Source organism: Protopterus annectens, chromosome 2.part1, assembly GCF_019279795.1.
Source record: "Protopterus annectens isolate FY-2018-M chromosome 2.part1, PAN1.0, whole genome shotgun sequence".
Taxonomy (NCBI): Eukaryota; Metazoa; Chordata; order Ceratodontiformes; family Protopteridae; genus Protopterus; species Protopterus annectens.
In genome coordinates this window covers 1,365,913,616-1,365,933,123 of record NC_056729.1, presented here as the reverse complement: position 1 = coordinate 1,365,933,123, position 19,508 = coordinate 1,365,913,616, and the positions used below count along the sequence as shown (strand labels likewise).

The 19,508-nt window shown below is 41.7% G+C and overlaps 1 protein-coding gene across 1 annotated transcript in view; it reads left to right on the top strand.

Moving 5' to 3' along the window:
* The window catches only part of LOC122794974 (fatty acyl-CoA reductase 1-like), a 647,127-nt gene extending 628,027 nt beyond the window's left edge, over window positions 1–19,100 (top strand). Inside the window, exon 13 of the mRNA XM_044063565.1 lies at window positions 18,745–19,100. Coding sequence (XP_043919500.1) covers window positions 18,745–18,907 — 163 coding nt within the window. The 3' untranslated portion in view covers window positions 18,908–19,100. The remainder of the gene's footprint in view (window positions 1–18,744) is intronic.
* The last annotated feature ends 408 nt before the right edge of the window (window positions 19,101–19,508 follow it).

Below are 19,508 nucleotides of genomic sequence, written 5' to 3'. Positions count from 1 at the left end.
ACATTGGCTAGAACCTACCCAATTGTTTTTACTATAAAAATGGCAGTCATTACTGAAAGTGACTGCAACATAGATAAGTGTAGGGTGTGCTATTAAATTTCCTTTTCTTTAGGTAGAACTTAAACAAAGTAGTAGTATGAAGAGGCCGTCAGTGGCCCACAGTTAATGCTACCTCTCAAAATTTATCAAACTAAATATAGCCACTTGCACAGAAGCAATAATCCCATCTAAAATCCAAGGAAAATGTTTAATCCCTTACTGAGATTGCTGTAACCCCGTACTTGACCCAATGCTGTATGAACAAACAGTAAAGCTGTACATTTGACATTGCCCACAGTCACTTTTCCAGTGTAAAATGATCATAGTACCCCATGTACGTGGCCAACATAATCAATCAGCAGACTGTCTTTTCTGCTTTCTTTTTGTTTCCCATCACCTGAGCAAGTGTAGACCATGTGGGGCTGTCTTCTAGATTACCATCAGGGGCGGTTCACATTTTTTCTCACTGCCCCCAACGTGCACCTGACTAGGTGCTGGGGAGAAGTGTGCAGTGGGCCATCCATTGAGGGGATCCCATCACTTTTACAAGGGACATAACCTCCACCACTGTCCCCTCCTCTTGAAGCACATGGGGGTTGTGTCTGCAGTTTTCACCAGGGAGAAATCCTCCTCCCCTTTCTTCCCAGGCTACTCCAGTGTTGGGATTGCTGCTAGAACCCAGTCACTTTGGTAGCAGTCAGGCCTTTCATCCCTCTTCTCTAAAGAGCCAGACACGACATGTTCAGTTCTTGCTGCCCCGTGTGTCTCTTGCCTGAAAAAAATGGAAAGGCCATCTCTTCAGTCATTTCAGAGCTTTAAAGATGATGTCCAAATAATTTGTTAAAAAGATACCTATAAGCAGATGGCATCTTTGTTAATGGGATCGCAGTCATGAAAAAGGATGTTTTATTGTTAAAATATACTTTTAAAAGTACCAAAACCAAGTCAGTGAACCATGAATGCCTGTAGTTGTCTCCCACTTCATACAATTTCCCATTTCTCAACATTGCTAAAATGTGTCATTTTATAAAAAATGACTGGAATAAAAAATTGATCCTTTTCTGTCATAAGTAGACTCCTGAAAGCCAGTTCAAACCGCCAGATTCTGCTGCATGGATGAGACAGTTGAAAGTTTTTTCTGTCTGGTATGCTAGTCACATGAATATTTTTCATACTGGTTCTAATTTCCTGGTCAACTTTTTTTGAGTAAAGTTCAATTGTTACAGAAACATTTCTTTCACATAATTGTTTTCTTGCTGTGACTGTTCAGTAGCCTTTGCATGTGCACTAAACGCCACTGTAACCTCTTCATGACAGCTGAAGCAATGTAGCTATCCCATTTCCTACTCATTAAGTCATTGGCATTAGCTGGGAACATTGTATGCCTCATCATTACCTGTTTGTTCATGCAAGCCCCTGGACTGCTGTTGTAGCCTAAGCACCATCTATTTTGCAGTCTGCCACTTTGCTAAGCTTCCACAATCAACCAGGAAGTTTGTAAATAGTCACAAACACATCATCAGAGATGTCTGGACTTCAAAAGTTAGTCCACACCCCAAACAGCGGAGAGAAAATCATAGACTTGGTTCTTAATAATATTGGACAGCTGTCCTCTGTCTGTTGTAACCTCCTCCCAGATCAAATCTGGCCACAGGTCATTCACCGTAAGATACAAGCCAGAAGCATCCTCCAATACCTCAGTATTCACAGACTTTGCAAAGGCAAATCTACTAAAACTGAATGATGACCTGACAAGTTGAAAGCCTCTTCCACCTCAACAATCCCACTGCTTAGGTTCTATACGCATGTAAATAGTTGCATAAATGCATCTGTCCTACTCATAAACAACACAAAATTCAAAAATAACCCCCACCTCTGGTAGACCCATATTACAAACCGGCTGTATAATAAAAGAAAATCTTATTGCACACAAGAACAAATCTAACTCTTGCCAAAAAAAGCTCTTGCTAAACTATGCAAGTAACTATAAATCCTGATAAAAAAAAAACAAAGCCAGATCTGAGAAAAATAGCCACCCAGGCAATAAATAACCACAAAGCTTTCTTTAAAAATGTTATAAATCTCAAATGATATCCTGCACTGGGCAGAGCGAATAGCAAATATTACATGCTCAAAACCATAGAACATAGCCAGTTTACTAGTGGACAAATTCATTTTCAACTTCACCCCCTTCCTCCCACTCAAATCTCCCAGCAGCAACTTCTCAAGGCAAAGTCTAAGGCCAAGAGCAGTTCATCTATGGGTCCAGATGATGTACCAGGCTGCCTACTAGCTAACCTGAAGCATGAATTGTCAGACCCCCTTTAGAGGCTCTTCAGCATTAGCCTCAAAACAGACTTTGTGTTGGATGAATAGATAACAGCAAGATTCATTTCCTTGCTACAGCAGACCCTGGTAATTACAGCCCCAAAAGCCTGATCAGCCTCATCTGCAAGGCTATGGAAAGGATCAATATGGAACTAATAAACTGGGATGATATAGGTGGACCCACAGCTTCTCAACCCAGTGCAGTTTGGATTGAAGTTGGTCTTGCCTACTTGGCTTTTTCAGAAAAGTCACTAAAGCAATAGACTAGGGCAGATCAGTACAAGCCGCATATCTGGACACTGCAGAGGCATTCAACACCATCTCACCCTTGGACATCATAGACACTCTTCCAGCTAAATATTAACCCCTGTGTAACTCAGTGGACGACAGAGTGGCTCACAAATAGAACCCAGGGAGTATAAGGGTAGGTATCTCTACCTCCTCCAAATGACTTGCTAATGATGTGCCCTAGGGCTCAGTTTTAGCTTTGACAACTGAGAATTAAATGCCAATGTTGATGGATTGTGGCTGACCAAGTTATAGACTACTGCAGACTTGACACCATCATAAACTCCCCAGAGGACACCATGATCCTACAAGAGCGCTTGCTGCAAACAAATATTTGATACCAAAGCCATGTACTGAACTAAATGCCAAGAAATTTATTGTCATATCCTTTGGCAAGCATGAGACTAATTACCACATTGACAACACCACACCACCCTCCCCCTAAAAACTGCAACAATAGTTAGAAATTTGAGAACCTATGTTGACAGTGAGCTGTCCTTTGATTGCGATGTAGTCAGTGTTGTAAGTAAAACCTTTCATCATACAGCTTATATCAAAGGGTATGGGCACCAAGATCCATGGACAGAATTGTTTTCTCTGTATTTGACACTCAGTCCGAATAGAGTAGAATGTTCCTTTCGATATGAACATGTACAAAAACATGTTACAGCTGGAAAAAAAAGCCTAAATCATTAAAACTATGCTGAGCCTCGTCTGAGTATCATACAGGGGGTCTGCTTTAAAATGTTGACTTGGAACATCGACTTGCAAATCAGCGAGACAACGCCGCTGAAATTTCACTATGCCGAACTCGCCGGCTGTTGCAGTTTCACCCTGGGACACTACTGTTAGTGACCCTCCCCTACATTGCAACATGACCATCAGATATTCGGTGACTATCTACTTGCAGGACTGCTTCAGTAGTTTAAAGTGATTGGATGACAACTAGAGAGGTGAAACGTCCACAGACTACACATCCGATAGGGCTTCCTTGGCAGTCACTGGGGTAAGAGGATTGAGAAAAGTGCTAGTTGGGGCTGTGCTGCTTGTCAGGCTTTTATCAGTAAACCCAAAACCCTTCAATATGGCGGTTGTGATGCCACAGGGAGATGAGCTGTGACTGCACAGGAGAGACATCCACACCTACATGGTGACCTGTCTTTTTATATTCTGTCCTTAACATGCAGAGCTCTCTATTCAGGAACTATTCTAAGGCTAACCTCCAGCTAAGAACCTGTCAAAATTTCAAGCCCCCATAAATCCTGTGAGCACTTCTGCCTATGCAGAACTGTTCAGAGAAACCCTGTACAAGCACATTAATAGCTGCATAGAGGCAGCTGTACCCACCAGAAAGATGTACAGAACTAACAAAAAAAAAAGTCAGCCTAGTGGCATCACAGAATCAGTCAGCTGTATAACAGGAGGAAGAAAATCATGGCAAAAATTAGGAGGTGCAGCACCCAGCAGGATAAAAGCACTCATCAAACTAAACAGTCTACCAAAGCCACATTTGAGGCAAGTTTGGCTTTCCAGGCCAAGGACAGCCACAACGCATTCTTAAGCTATGTCCGCAATCTCAAAGGCAATATTCAATTGTGTGCAGAGCTCATTTGTAAATGGAGCCACCTATACTCAGCCAGAAGATATAGCAGCCCTTCTGGCTGATAAATATCACTCCAACTTTACTCCCGTCTTCCCCTCAACCTTCCCTCAGGAAATATCCTCAAATGCAACTCCCCCTACTATCACTACAGAGCAGGTTCTTAATGCTCTCTCTTAAGACCAAGAACACTGCATCAGTGGGCCCAGACAGTATCCCGGGATGCCTTCTAAATAGCATGAAACATGATCTATCAGGGCCTCTGGAATTACTATTTAACTGTAGCCTCCAAACAGGCTTCGTGGCTCATGAATGGAGAAAGGCAACAGTCATTCCTCTGCACAAAGGTTGACCATCTACAGACCCTAGAAACTGCAGACCCATAAGTCTCACTAGTGTATGTAAAGCCATGGAATGAATTATGGAGATGATCATTAGAGATGTAGTAAACGTCCAGACACTGGACCCAACCCAGTTTTGTTTTGTCAAGGGCAGATCATACCATCTCAACCTGATGGACTTCCTTGAGAAGGGTCACCAAAGCCGTGGATGGAGAGCAATATCGTTCACACTACATTGACCTGGCCAGGGCATTTAACACTATACCCCTCTCAGGCATTGTTGACCAACTCAAGAGGTTGAGTACAAACCCTTGTCACCCACTGGATAGCCAACTGGCTGACAGACGGGACCCAGGAAGTTAGAATTGGGGAGTCCACCCCTACAAAGAGGCCAGTCACATGTGGAGTCCCTCGGGGATCAGTCCTTGGATCGCTCCTTTTTGGCATTTACTTCTCAGAAGTCAAGGCCATTGTCCGTGGTCTCTGACTAAATTTGCAGATATTTGCAAATTAGGAGCTGATACAGATGTTCTCCAGGAGGGGCTGACACAAACTAATGGTGTCAGAGCCATGGAATAAAACTAAATGCCAAGAAATGCAGAATATACCCTTTGGGGAAGTCATCCATCACTGGTAACCATCATAGAGTTGACCCAGTAGGCAGGGACTTAAGGACACTCACAGATCGTAATCTAGCCTTTGATCATCATGTGTCTACAGTGGCGAGGCAATCCTATGTTGCACAACTTATAAACAAAGGTATGGCATCTAAGACAAGGAAGTAATTTGTATTCGGCATTCATCAGTCCTATCATTGAGTACAATGCCCCCTTTGGTATGTACCTAACCAGGCATATCCAACAATTGGAATGTCCACAGAGATTCTTCACTAAAAGAATACATGGTGTAAGTAATATGTCCTATGCAGACCTCCTCAAGGCCCTATCCCTGAATTCTGTCTCTTACAGACTTTTGAGGGGAGATCTGTGCCAGGCATACAGGGCATTAGCTGCATATCAACAAAGCAGCAGCAGAATTACCCATTTAAAGACTTAAACCTTGCTTGTGATATTCAGACCTGCTAGAGAGATAGTTATGTATCCCAGAAACTACCCCGTTTATGGAACAGGTTCCCCATCCATGTGACAGAATTCCTCCCTAACCCAATTCAAGTGCAACTTGGACAAATGGATGGGAAACAGGAAAGTCATCCCCCTGGTTTGGCAACGGTCTCTAATGGGCATGGGTAACCTGTAAATGATTAATCTCCCAGGCCCATGCTTACACTTAACAAGGGTATCGGAACTTGTCAGAGTTTTGGGATGCATGGCTAGGCTGGAAAAAGACCCTTGTGGTAGTTAGCCTAGTAAACACCTATGAACCTGGCACCACCAACACTCCAGTACTTTTGTCAGATGTCCAGAAGTAGAGATGAGTAAGCCAAGTGTCATTTCTTTCCCTTTCCCACCCCATCTCCAGCAGGTGCCGAAAATACTAGTCATTACTTTATTTCTGTATGCTATTGGAGTGGGTGCATCAGTGCACAGAAAGGTAGCATCATTTAATTTGCAGCTGAAAATGTGCATTTCTCAATAATGAAAAAAAAAGGAAGAAAAGTAAATAGTGTCTCCGTCATAGGCAGAGTTGGCAGACTGACACATTCTTACATCTCTACTTTCCCCTCTTGAGAGGAGTCCAGAGCTTCAGGTTTGGCTGTTCAAGCATTTCTGGGACCCATCTCAGTCATTTTAAGTGTTGTAAGGGATGTGACTGCTTTATGGTGTGCACAGAGGGAGAGACAAATCTATTCATTTTTCGACCACAACCCTGGCCACATAGGTAAAGACAGTAACAAGTCCAGGTAGTAGTATGGTAAAATACAAACATTAAGACAGTTGAGAAAGTTGCATATTGCAAACATGGCATCAGTGTGCACATCAAAAAATTACACTAATCACTAAAGATGCATTAAAAAATGTCTGCCACTAAAAATACATTGAAGGACAGACTGTATAAACTCTTGCAAAAAAAAAAAAGTGATTTTTACAACCAAGTTAAATTCAAGCTGAAAATAACGAAATTAGTAATGAGTTAAAATGTTGTTTATTGGCGTTTCTTTACCAGGAAAGTCTACTAGGTCAAGCCGAGCCATTTTAAGTGGAGGCTCTGGGAGAAAAATTCCACAAGAAACACAAATAGACTATATAGTACATCACAAGGAACACATTTTGAGTATATATAGCAAAAGGGAGGAAACCATTCTTAAAACAGTATTACATTTAGAATATATACACACTTAAACTAATTACAATGTAGTACTGCTATAGTTGACGTAGTATGGGTGAATGTAAAATGCTTATATACACACACAAAAAACTAACTACAAAATAGTGCAACTATAGTTGACGTAGTACCACGGGTGAAGATAAAATGCTTAACATATATATATATATAATTGAGATTTAGAGCTAAGAACGACATTAAGAGGCTGTAGCAGTGATGTTGCAGAAGTATATAAAAGGAAATGAATGGATACGTACGAGAAGGAACATGTAAGAAGTTATGAGTGATAACACTAGAAGCAAGGATAAGAGTAATAGAGATGAAGGTCAGGAGAGAAGGTCATTAGCAGTAGAGTACAAAGAAGAAAAGGCGGAATGGTAGGAAAGGCACTAAGATCTAGGTAATGGCCAGAGGAGGCTTAGTGCAATTACAGATGTGTGCAATGCGGTTTTGAAGGGAGGCAGTGTACTGCATTGTGTGAATGGCTGGAGGAAGGCTGTTCCAGGTTTTGGCTATTACCCAGGAATATAGTAGTTGACCAGCAGGTAGTTTAGGTTTTTGAATATGGAGGCGGTGTTACTTTTCTGATCTTGGGGACCTGTTGTGAGTATAGTGGGAGAATAAGTACTTTAAGGTAGGGCAATTCTGTGGTTTAGTAAGTTCTGTGCGGTAGTTGGAGATAAGATAGCGGAGGAATTTGAGCAAATTTAATGTTTTTAGAGGTATGCAGTGTTAGGTGGAGCAGTGGTGGTTTGTCCCAAATTTGGCCATCTTGTAGCATATTTCTAGTTTAGTTTTGAGAGAGAATCGGAGGTTGGTTAGTAATGGGGCACCATAGACTAGAGAAGGGAGTAAGTGGAAGCAGGTACTTGTGTTGTGGGAGGGAGAGAAAATTTGTCAGTATAGTCCTGGTTTTTGAAGAGTATTGCTGATTTGTAGGTCAAATTTCAGGTTTTTGTCCGTTATAACACCTAACTTTTTGGTTTGGGTAACTAATTTTGTTATGTTTAACAAATCTCAATTTCACATATTTCTCTAATGGGAGTGTTTTTGTTGGGGGTGAATACTCTGAGCTTGGTTTTATTTGGGTTTAAAGATGAGTAGTTATTGTGGAGCCAAGTTTCTATGGCTGTAAATGCAGATAGAGTAATTTGCTGTAGCTGTTTTCTGAAGTGCAGATTATAGTAGAGTCATCTGTGTATTGAACAGTCTGACCGTTGTTGAAATGATTGGTGGAGGTTGTTGATGAAAACCTTAAAACAGTAGGGGTCCTAATATGGCGCCTGGGGGGCACTGGTGGTATTATCAATGTATGGTGATGGTGTTGACATTTTACAGCATGCTGTCTAGCAGATAGGTTGTTTTTGAACCATTTAAGAGATGGAGTAGATAGTCCGATGTTAAAAAAAAACTGGGAAAGGAGTGTGTGAGAGATGGTGTCAAAGGCTCTAAATCTAGAAATAAAGTGGAGACTGACTATCTTAAGTCTTGGGCTGTACTAAGTAAGTCTGTAAAGGATATTAGTGCAGTTGAAGTGGCTATGGCTGTGTCTGAAACCATGCTGAGTTGGAGAAAGGATTTGATTTGAGAAGGAATTGTAGAAGTTGGGTGAGTGCACCTTTTTCTAAGAGTTTGGAGATGGGGATAGAATAGCTAGAGGGCAGAAGTTAGAAATATCTGTTGAGGTATCCCCTTTGTGGAGAGGTAGTATGTTTGCTGTTTTCCAGAAGTAGGGGAAAATAAGATTCTTGGATGGATCTATTTGAGAATGCTCATGGGGTAAGCAATAGTGTCTGCAGCAATTTTTAGCTCTTCTGCAGATAATGCAGGTATGCAGTCTGCTGTGTTTGAGCTGGGCTTTAGTTTCAGAAGAAGTTTTTTTATGGTTGTTGTAGGGACAGTAGAGAGTATGAATTCTGGGAAGTAATTGGGTTTAGCCAAGTTTGTATGGGTGGATGAAGGGTTATGAGTACAGGGAGTAGTTTGGCCTAATGTGTTTGTAGTACAGAGGGGAGGCCAGGGTTGTGCATGCTGCGAGAGGAGTAATACTTAGTTGTGGTTAGTAGTTGACTGAATGTGGCTGTGATATTAGCTATCGTGTCTATAAAGTAGGAGTTGAAGGTGCTTGCTGTCTCATCTGATGTTTTATCTTGGTGTGGGGGTAAGGATTACTTTTTGTGCCATGGTTTGAGGAGAGTACTAATAGAGGACCAGAAAGCTTTTTTTTTTTTTTTTTTTGTTTGAAGGTTCAAGCAGTATTCTTGTCTTTGGATAAGAGTTTTTTTTGTCTGGTTACGAAGTTTTGTACTTTGAGTTGTCCTTGCCATAGCTTCCAGGTTTTGTTCCTAGTTATTTCCTTAGTAGTCAGCCATGGAGCATGGTTAGCTTTTATTTTTTTAATTTGGGTGAGTGTGAAGCTAATATTTATAGAAAGGTAGTATTAAAGCAGTGCAGGGCATCGTCTAGGGAGAGAGTTTAGTCTGTTCCAATTTATACTTTAAGCTGTTGCTGAATGTGTGAGGGTTGAATTTGGATAGGTTCCTGACATGTTTGAAGTGATGGTGTTTTTTTGTGTGAAATGGGGATGGGATCAGGTAATGAAGGCAGGACGGTGATCGCTTATAAAGTTCGGGCTGGTATCGGCTGATGAAATTTTAGTTGGGTCTGAGATTTGGCTCCAAACTAAGTTTGTTCTTTGGTTCTATTAGACCTACTGGGGGTGGAGATAATGTGAATAGTGAAACAGGTTAATATTGGTGGATGGAGTTTTTGAGGAAATATTAGACCAATTATCACATTGCCTAGGACTATAGTTTTTAAGCTGTGGAAGGGCCAGAATAATTCTTCTAGAACTGGTATGTTTATTACCTGGAGGAATGTATAGGACTATGACAGATTTTTTAGAGGAGTTAATTTTTAGGAAGGAAACCACGATTTCAAAATTTAAAATTGGGAGATGTGAACAGTAAATGGGAATATGTTAATAGTGTTAGGGAATAGGATGGCAGTGCCACCTCCTTTCTTGTTGATTCTGTCAACCCTTAAGCTGCAGTTGGGGAGAGAAAATTTGCGTCTTTTATATTTTGCTTTAGCCATGTCTCTGTAGGATGTGTACCATTTGCTCCAACAAATGGTTGGGGCAGATGATAGTCTGACAGTTGGTGCAGAGGTTTGTGGTAGTGTTTGATTTCCTCAGCCCTCATTTGCCCACTGTTACCTTGGGTTAGTCACTTAGCCAGATAGTTCTTGGGGCAACTGGGAATTTGTGCTAGTCCTATGGTCTGCAAGCCTAATAACTGCCTATAAGCCTGTAATAAACATTTATAAACAGTAGTGGTATAGCAAGGAAGGACAGATGTTCTTCGCGTTTCACTGTTGCAGTCATTACATTTGGGTAATCTGCTGGCAGGTTGCCCTCAGTCGGCCTGATTAACAAAGTCTTGGGTCCTGCGTCGGTCGCTGTCCCTTCTTCCATGACGTCAGGTAGTCAGGGGTATAAAACATGCAGCCGACGCCATTACATCAATCTTTCTTGCCGTGCGGTGCCCAAAGCAGTAGTAGTTAGCAAGTGCTGGTCGGCCGACTCCTGAAATTTTTGTTTTAGAGTTTCAGAACCAAAGTCTTCAACTTAAAGCTAAGTATCCCATTGGGGAAACTTTCTTGCTACTTACCGATGTCAGTAAAAGTTAATAATTTAATTACTTGTGGAAAGCAAATACCTCATAAAGATTTTCATTTGTAATGTATTCCTTGCCTAGGCCCTGACCACGACGTACCTTGCTGTCAGTTTTGTGCTTTAATCAGCGCACTATCCATCGTCGGTACATTTTTGCCTCTAAATATTTTGGTTCTCAGTTTAATTATCCAGAAATGTCGTTGTTTAGCCATCTGACTACTGGGATTCCGAAAAATGCAAAGATAGACAGCCCATTGAGGTCCAAAGCCTACGACGCTTCTAAGCCAGTCACCACTTTGCCAGTACTCAGTGAGGTGCTTTCTCAGCCCCTGATACCTGCTACTTCTGATTTGCAGGCCTCTACTGAGACCCATTCGGAGTCCTTTATGCCACGTGATGCTTCACCTATGGAAGCTGCGGATGTCTCTACCTTGGATGGGTCCGGAGCCGCTGTGCTGGCACCAGCTTCTGAGGGTGTATTCAGGCCTACAGACTTGCATATTAAACAGACTCCACCTTCAATACTAAGGCCTAAATCCCTATCTGTCTAAAAAAAACGATTCCCAGGCCACATGTTCAGGCCCCTATGCCTAAAAAACAAATGATCAAAATGGCTTAAGATCTAATTACTCTAATCAGGGGTAGTCATCCCCCCACCCCACCCCCACCCTTCTAAGAGGCCTAGGGCTGAGCTTGACTATGAATCTTCTGATCAGGACTCTGTTTCTTCTGACTCTTCTAATGACCTGGATTTGTCCATACCTACTTAAGAGGATTCTGATGCAGAGGATTCCATTCCCTCTGCTTCCCCCCCCCCCGAGAACTTTTCTTTTGGGGAAACTTTACATACCTTAAGGGAGCATTTCCACTGGGAAAGTCAGGAATTTTCTGATTCAAAAAAGAGGCTTAGGGATTTCTTTCTACCTCAGCATAGGCCTTTGGCTGTACTTCCTGTACTAGACATTGTTGATGTGTTTTCAGAATCCAGTATGATTCCCTGCCTCCGGCTCCTAGTAAACCTGACAGATACTGCAGGGTTCCTGAGTCCCACAAGTTCCTTTTCAAAAATCCTGTTGCAGATCCAGAAACCATTTCTCAGGAGCCCAAGGGCATTAAGTCTTCTACTGCTAAAAATCCTACCCCTTCTGATAGAGACTCCAGGGCGCTGGATAGATGGGGTAAAAAGGTTTATACTTCTGCAACCTTGGCAATCAGGGCTTTAAACTGCCAGTTTCATATGTTAAAATATCAACAGCATATTATTGGACTGCTTAAACAGAAAATGATGGTTTCTGACTGTCTGGAAAATAAAGATTTACAGGATTTATTGCATTCTGCTGAACAGGTTGGAAAACATACTTTGCAATGTGGTTTTGATTCTTTAGAGGCCTCCTGCAGGGCTGCTGTCTGTGCTTAGAAGGCTTGCTTGGCTTAAGGAGCAATCTCTGCCTGATCATGTTAAAGTGAAATTGTTGGATGCTCCTTTAAATCAGGGCCACCTGTTTGGCAATAAGGCTGAAGAAGTTCTAAAAAAGATGGAAGATAAAGCTAAATCTATGCAAACTGTAAAAGATTTCTTACAAGTGCAACCTCCAAGATTTAGTAGGCACTGGCCTACTAAGAATTGGTCCTTTACAGCTCCTTCCAGATCCTCTCCAAACCTAGACACACCAAGAACACCAGGTTTCAGTCCCAGGGGACTCTCAGAACTAAGCAATGGGGGAGCCTCCACTTCAAAATCTGACAATAACAAGACACCCCCTATCATACCTGTCAAGTGTACCTCATTACGAGGAACGTATCTCATTTGGGGTCTTAAAAAGTTTGTTCCTCAAAGTTCCGCAATGTTCCACATTGAAAGACCCTGTCACACATTCAGTGTTCGGAATTGTTTTAAGTGAAATCCATGGTAAATAGAAATGAATCATATTAATTCATTAAAAGATCTTCTTTATAAGTAAAACCAGCATATTTTAACCATCCTGTCGCCTTCCTAGTTGAAGTTGTTAGTAAGCCATTAGTATGTGTTCCACATTTTGCCCATTTGTTCCACATTATGAAGGCTAGTGTTCCTCATTTTGGAGATGGAAGGTTGAGAGCTATGCCCCCTATGGTAAACCGTCTCCATGGCTTTCCTTTAAAATTACCAAGCACTTACCTTTTAGCCTCCCCTTTGGGGGTAAAGATTGCTCTTCATGCAAAAAACTGGAAACTCATAACCCAGGACAAATGGGTTTTAAATAGTGTCCCAGGGACACAGATTTCATTTCCACACATTGCCAACACCAAACAGGTGGCCAGACCTGTCCCCAAATCAGTGGGCAGAGGCTCAAAAGCAAGTACTTTCCCTCTTAAACATGGGGGCTATTCAGCCGGTACCAGAAGAGGAAAAGGGACAAGGTTTCTATTCCAGGCTTTTCCTGGTACCCAGAAAAGACAAATCATGACATCCAATTCTGGACCCGTCTACTCTAAACACCTTTCTGGACATTCCAAATTTCAAGATGCTGACTCTTCAGTTACTTCCTATGCTAGGCAAAGATGCCTGGTTGTCAACTGTAGATTTAAAAGAAGCATACCTGCACATCCTAATCGGGGAATCTTGCAGAAGATACCTACGCTTCAAAGCAGGCTACTTGCATTATCAGTTCTTTGCACTGCCCTTTGGCTTGTCTGCTGCGCCCAGGGTATTCACAAAGTGCCTGGCTTCAGTAATTGCATTTTGCAGCAAAGAAATATTCAAATATATCCATACCTGGACGGTTGTCTAATTCAGGCAGAAAGCCAGGGCATACTTCTAAATCATCTGGTGTTTGTAAAAAAAAAAAAAAAAAAAAAAGTTCTAACTTGTCTGGGGTACACCATAAACAAAAACAAATCACAAATCACAACTGGTACCCTCTCAACAGATTACATTCCTGGGTGCAAGCTTGAATACAGCTACCCAGATGGCTTTCCTCATGCCAGAGAAGCAAATTCATTTGGTAACTTACTTCAAACAAGTGGCCACAAAGACCCTGCTATCTGCAAGACAAATACTGCAAGCCTTGGGGTTCATGGCCGCCTGCATTCTTCTAATTCCATATGCAAGACTGCATATGAGGAAACTACAGTGGTACTTAAAAAAAATCTATGGAGTCAACATTGTCACAGCCTGGAAACAATGATCCCTATCATACCTTGCCTACACCTGGAGTTCTTGTGGTGGGCAGAGGCCTGCCACCAAAACAAGGGTCTGCCATTCACACTATCCCCTGCTGCCCAAACCCTAACTACAGATGCATCAGACTATGCATGGGGGGCTCACCTGGCAGGGAAGTGCATTCAGGGCAAATGGAACCCAAATCAAATACACCTACATATCAGTCAAAAAGAAATGTTAGCTGCACAGAATGCTCTTGACCGCTTTCAAGGACTACATTCTTCCAGGACAACTAATGGTGAAGACGGACAGCACCACGCTTGTGGTACATAAACAAGCAGGGGGGTACACATTCCTACCCCCTCTGCAGACTAGCCATGGCATTGTGGAACACAGCCTTGAGCTACCAAGTGTACCTACAAGCTCAATTCCTGCCAGGAAAATTGAATACACTGGCAGACGGACTAAGTAGAAATCTCATGGGCCTACACGAGTGGAAACTGGAACCACGGATTTTCAACATGTTAACGAGCAAATGGGGGAGCCCAGACATAGATCTATTTGCCTCCCCCCATAACTACATGTTGGACAAGTTTTGCACAAGGACACCCCACAAAAACGCCTGGAAAGTGGATGCTCTCTCCTTCAGCTGGAAAAAAACATCAGTCTGCGCCTTTTCCCCCTGTGCCTCTGCTCTCCAAAGTTCTGCTAAAAGTCATACAGGACAAATCAAGAATGATTTTGATTGCTCCAGACTAGCCACGCCAACACTGGTACCCACTCCTGCGCAGTGTCACAAATATCTCCATGGCACCTGCCTCGGACACCATCCTTGTTGTCTCAGCAGGAGAACCAAATTCTGCATCCTCAGCTTCCAACATTGAACCTTACAGCCTGGCTAATCACTTAAATTCACCCTTCGCATCCCTCAGCAAACCTGTAATGGATGTCCTCTTGGAGGCGAGAAGACCTTGTACTAGAAAGTCTTATGCTGACAAGTGGAATAGATTCTGTGCCTGGAACCAATCTTTAGTGATGAGCACAGCAGCGCCCAATTTACCTCGATTGTGCAGTACTTAACTGAGATGCTTCACAAGGGCCTGTCTTTTTCCTCTATTAAAATCCACACCAGCTATTTCAGCTCACTATAACACAGAACCACCCCTCTTTTGTCATCCCCTGCTCAAGCAGTGTCTTAGAGGGGCAAAGAACTTGAGACCACCCAGGAGAGCTCCTACCCTGCCTGGGACCTTAACTTTGTTTTGGAGAAGCTCTCACTCTACCTCCTTTCGAGCCAGCTGCTGCTGCAGACTTAAAATTTATTTCTTGTAAAACAGCCTTCATTTTAGCAATCACTTCAGTTAGAAGGATATCTGAATTACAGGCCTTTATGGCAGTAGAGCCTTTCATCATCTTTCATGCGGGCAGGGTATCTGAGGACCAATCCATCCGTCATGCCCAAGATGGTTTCCAGTGTGGCTCTTAATCAGTCCATTCATTTGCCAACCTTCTTTCCTAATCCAAAGAGCAAAGGAACGGATTCTGCATTCCTTGGATGTGCACAGACAACTTGGATTCTACTTGGATGGAACTAAATTTAGAAGAAAATCTGAACAATTGCTAGTAGCACTTGCTGCTGGGGCAGAGGGGAAGGCTGTTTCAAAACAAACCATTTCTAAATGGATAAGCCATTGCATTAATTTCTGCTATAAGCACCATGGAAAACTTATCCCCAGAGGATCAGATCTCACTCCACCAGGGCTGCATCTACTTCTGCAGCTTTTCTCAGAGGTGTTCCTACCAGGGATATTCTAGAAGCTGCTACCTGGAGTTCTGTACATACTTTCACCAAGCATTATCATTTACCAATTTTCTCTAAATCCAGCACTGGCTTTGCCACTGCTGTCTTGCAGGGCCTTGTAGCTGGTCCTAATGCTATATAAATTCCTCCTCCCAACCATAGCTTTGGGAATCTACCCAAATGTAATGACTGCAACAGTGAAACACTAAGAACATAGTACAGTTGTGTACACTTACCATAAATGTACCTGTTCGAGTGTATTCACTGTTGCAGTCCTGGTTACCCTCCCTCCAGCCCCCTTTTTTTTTCTCTAACTATACCTCTACTTGCTTTTACTATGCTTAAAAGCGTTTTTGGTGTATTTGCTTTTGGTTGGAGGTATATTTTTGTATCTTTAATTTTATTTGCTCCCCATTTGGGGGGCACCTGACATCTGAGGCAAAAAAAACTGATGTAATGGCGTTTGCTGCATGTTTTATACCCCTGACGTCATGGAAGAAGGGACAGCAACCAACGCAGGACACAAGACTTTGTTAATCAGGCTGACTGAGGGCAACCTGCCAGCAGATTACCCAAATGTAATGACTGCAACAGTGAATATACTCTAACATCTACATTTATGGTAAGTGTACACAACTGTACTTTTCTATGTCATGGCTGTACTAATGTAGACGTAGTGAATGGTTCGCTGAGTTAGAATATATATATAGAAAGAAGTTGGCATACTAAACACAGCTGAAGAAAAAAGTAACGTATACTGTGGAAAATCTTTAAATCCATGTAGCATCAGTCAGTGAGATATTGATGTTGTACTTAAGGCTATCTGGCTGCTAAACAATAGTGCTGCCCATGCTGTGTTGAGAGTCCTCTGCCTTACTAAGGCAAAGTTGGTCTCCAGTTCAGAATGGAACCACTGTTGTAGAACCAGTGCATTAACCAATGTCCCTAAAGCAGTTGCATCTATTCTCTTTCAATAGATGGTGTCTATGGGTTTTAATGAAAGACTGTATCAAGGAGTTTTGTGAATCTGGATCATCGATGTGTACATGTCATTAGTCTGCCATAAAGGTGAAAGTAAGAAACCCTTTTAGTGTCTTTAAGGGGGAGATAAACTTACTAAATTTTGAGAGTTCAGTCCTTAATTATGAGACCCCATTTGGGACACTTTCTGCTTCCCCATCTGCTATGTTGTAGCATATTTGTTGCCAGGGATACATTTTCTGTGTCCTGGGGAGCACATTTCCTTTGAACTGCTGTGTGTATTTTATAAGGTTCTCATAATGTCAGACCTAGGCATGGTGAACTTGATTGTAATTGCACACAGGTGTGTGATTAACACTGGTACTTTGTCCGGCAGTCATTCCTGTTGGGTATCATAATGTTTTGGTTCACTGCTGTTTGTTTTTTTTTTTTTTTTTTTGTGATCAAGAACAGCTGTTAAACCCAGTTTTTGTTCTGAATTTCTTTCATCATCACGTGTGGCTAATAGGCTAGGAGTAATTTTCAGAATCCCCATCTACCAACCGGGGAAGACCTAAATGGCACAACAAAATGGTTCTGTATCTGGTTAACAGATAACAGTAGGACTTTCTCTGCATAATAAAATGTTTGCCAATTTGAAATGTTGGCTTCAGACTCTCCTTGATGCTTGTAGGGGGTATTTATCTGCTTTTCCTATTGTAATTCGGGTTGTGATAATTTATTGCAGAGCCTATCAGGCTCATTTGTTTTTTTAATGTTACCTAATTGCAAGCATTTTCCTCAGAGATCTTATTTTTCTTATTGAAGAGCTTGTTTTTTAAGCCTGTTGTATGTGGAAAACCCTTGCTGTCGTGTAGTAACACTAGGAATACATGGAAAAAGATTTGAGATGGAAGCTTTTCTTTCTGGAGCCTTTTAGTATCTTCCATAGGGATAAGTGGCACTAAGAACAAGCCTTAGTTGCATCATCAACCCCCTTTTTTCCCATTATCTGCATGGAGTCGGGGTGTCACGTCAACTATCACCATCCCCCTCTCGATTTATTGCCACTCTTCTACCTTCAACAGTCATGCCTGACTGTTGCAGGTTTTCTCTTTCACAGAATCCGTCTATTTCATAGGTTCATAGGTTAATACTAAGCTAACTGCCCTTGCGAGCCATTTTAAGCCTAGCCAATTATCCCTTGTGAGACTCAAACCCATGCACCTTGTGTTTGTAAGGCAAACACCTTAACCATTAGGCCACCCTCCCAACCTTGCTGGATGGCCACATTTCCTCTTGCCGCCCCGCCTCCTTGTCTGTCCCAGATTGGTTCTAAAGCTTTATATTTTATTCATTTATTAATATTTGCACCCAAGAATACATCAGCTAAACTTTTTAGAGGTGTGTAGAAAGCTTGTGTGTGACTGAGGCAACAGTGTGACTACGTAATGACATGCAGCTTTTCACAACCCTTTGCTAAGGGGATAGAGAAGCATAAATAATCAAAGGCTTACAAAGAAGTCAGAAAGTGCACTATTTCATGCAGTTGTAGAAACCGGAATTCATTCTTCCAGTGCTATGGCTACTTCAGCAGACTGTCATAGCTCATATTTGGAAGGAATCATTGCTGTTGGAACATGAGCATTGATGCAGAAATTTGCAATGCATTTTAAGTCTGGTATGATCTTTAGCTAAAGAGCTTCTTATGAGTTGCCATATCATGAATTACTCTGCCCTAGGCTGCATCTATACTGGTCCATTTCCTCCTCCCTATTTACTGCTTAAGACCCTGTACTATGATGTAGATATGCTACAAGAATACTGAAGTAGTTATGTGAGGCACTTGGGTTGGGTCCTCGAATTTCTCATTTGGGAGTCGTGATGTTATGGTGAGTGTGCAGATTCTGATCTGTGACCTATGCCACATCCCTTTTAGACACGGGGTAAGATCTTTTCAGGCAGCTGATAATTGGAATGATGGGGCACTGAAGGGAACTGAAAGGCAGGCACATGAAGGTGTTGTCTAGCCTATGCTCAGACCTCAAGGCTGTGGTGGTTATGATGGAGTGCAATTTATTAGAACTGTTGCTAATCTGGTACGAGACTCTTGTAAGGGCAAAGCTGCATTGCATAGTGTGCATGTGCTGTAAGGGACACCCTCTAAACTTCAGTATTACGATGACCTCACAGATTTGTTTTTCTTATTTTCATGTTATTCTGGTCTTTAAATTGGATAGTTTTTAATGCAATAATTAATTTACAATTTGTTCTAAATTTTTACAGATTGCGGAACATACGTTATGCCTTCAATACAGTCCTTGTGGTTCTGATCTGGCGTATATTCATAGCAAGATCACAGATGGCAAGGAACATCTGGTACTTCGTTGTCAGCTTATGCTATAAATTCCTTTCTTACTTCAGAGCATCCAGCACACTGAGGCACTGAGAGCCGCTGCCACCCAGACATCTCTGCATTTGATAGATAACTCCACAGAGCATGGGCAGTGTCTTCAAGCAAAATGTGGACAGCAGCTTTTGATAACTTTCAATGTTTCCGTGACATTGCAGTTTTGGTACATTTACTGCATTTTCTGTACAGATATGACTGTGTGTATGCATATAAATATATGTATGTATATATATATATATATATATATATATATATATATATATATATATAAAACTAGAACTATATATATATATATATATATATATATATATATATATATATATATATATATATATATATAAATATAAATATAGAGCTAGAACTATATATATATAATATACACACATTTTTTTCTAAAACCTTGAAAGTGTCATCAGCAATTGAATAATTGAGTTATTTACTGATCCTGCAGACCAAGGGCACTGGATTTTTGTGTCTGAACATGGACGTTTGCCCCACACGTTAGTATATTCAGTTTCCAGGTCAGTTGAGTGAGCACAGGCCACCAAAATTGTACACTTCTAATTTGTTTGCTTTTTCACATTTTGTAATCCACAAGGGTTCCCATTGTCAAGAACTATGCACTTTTTGTTTATTG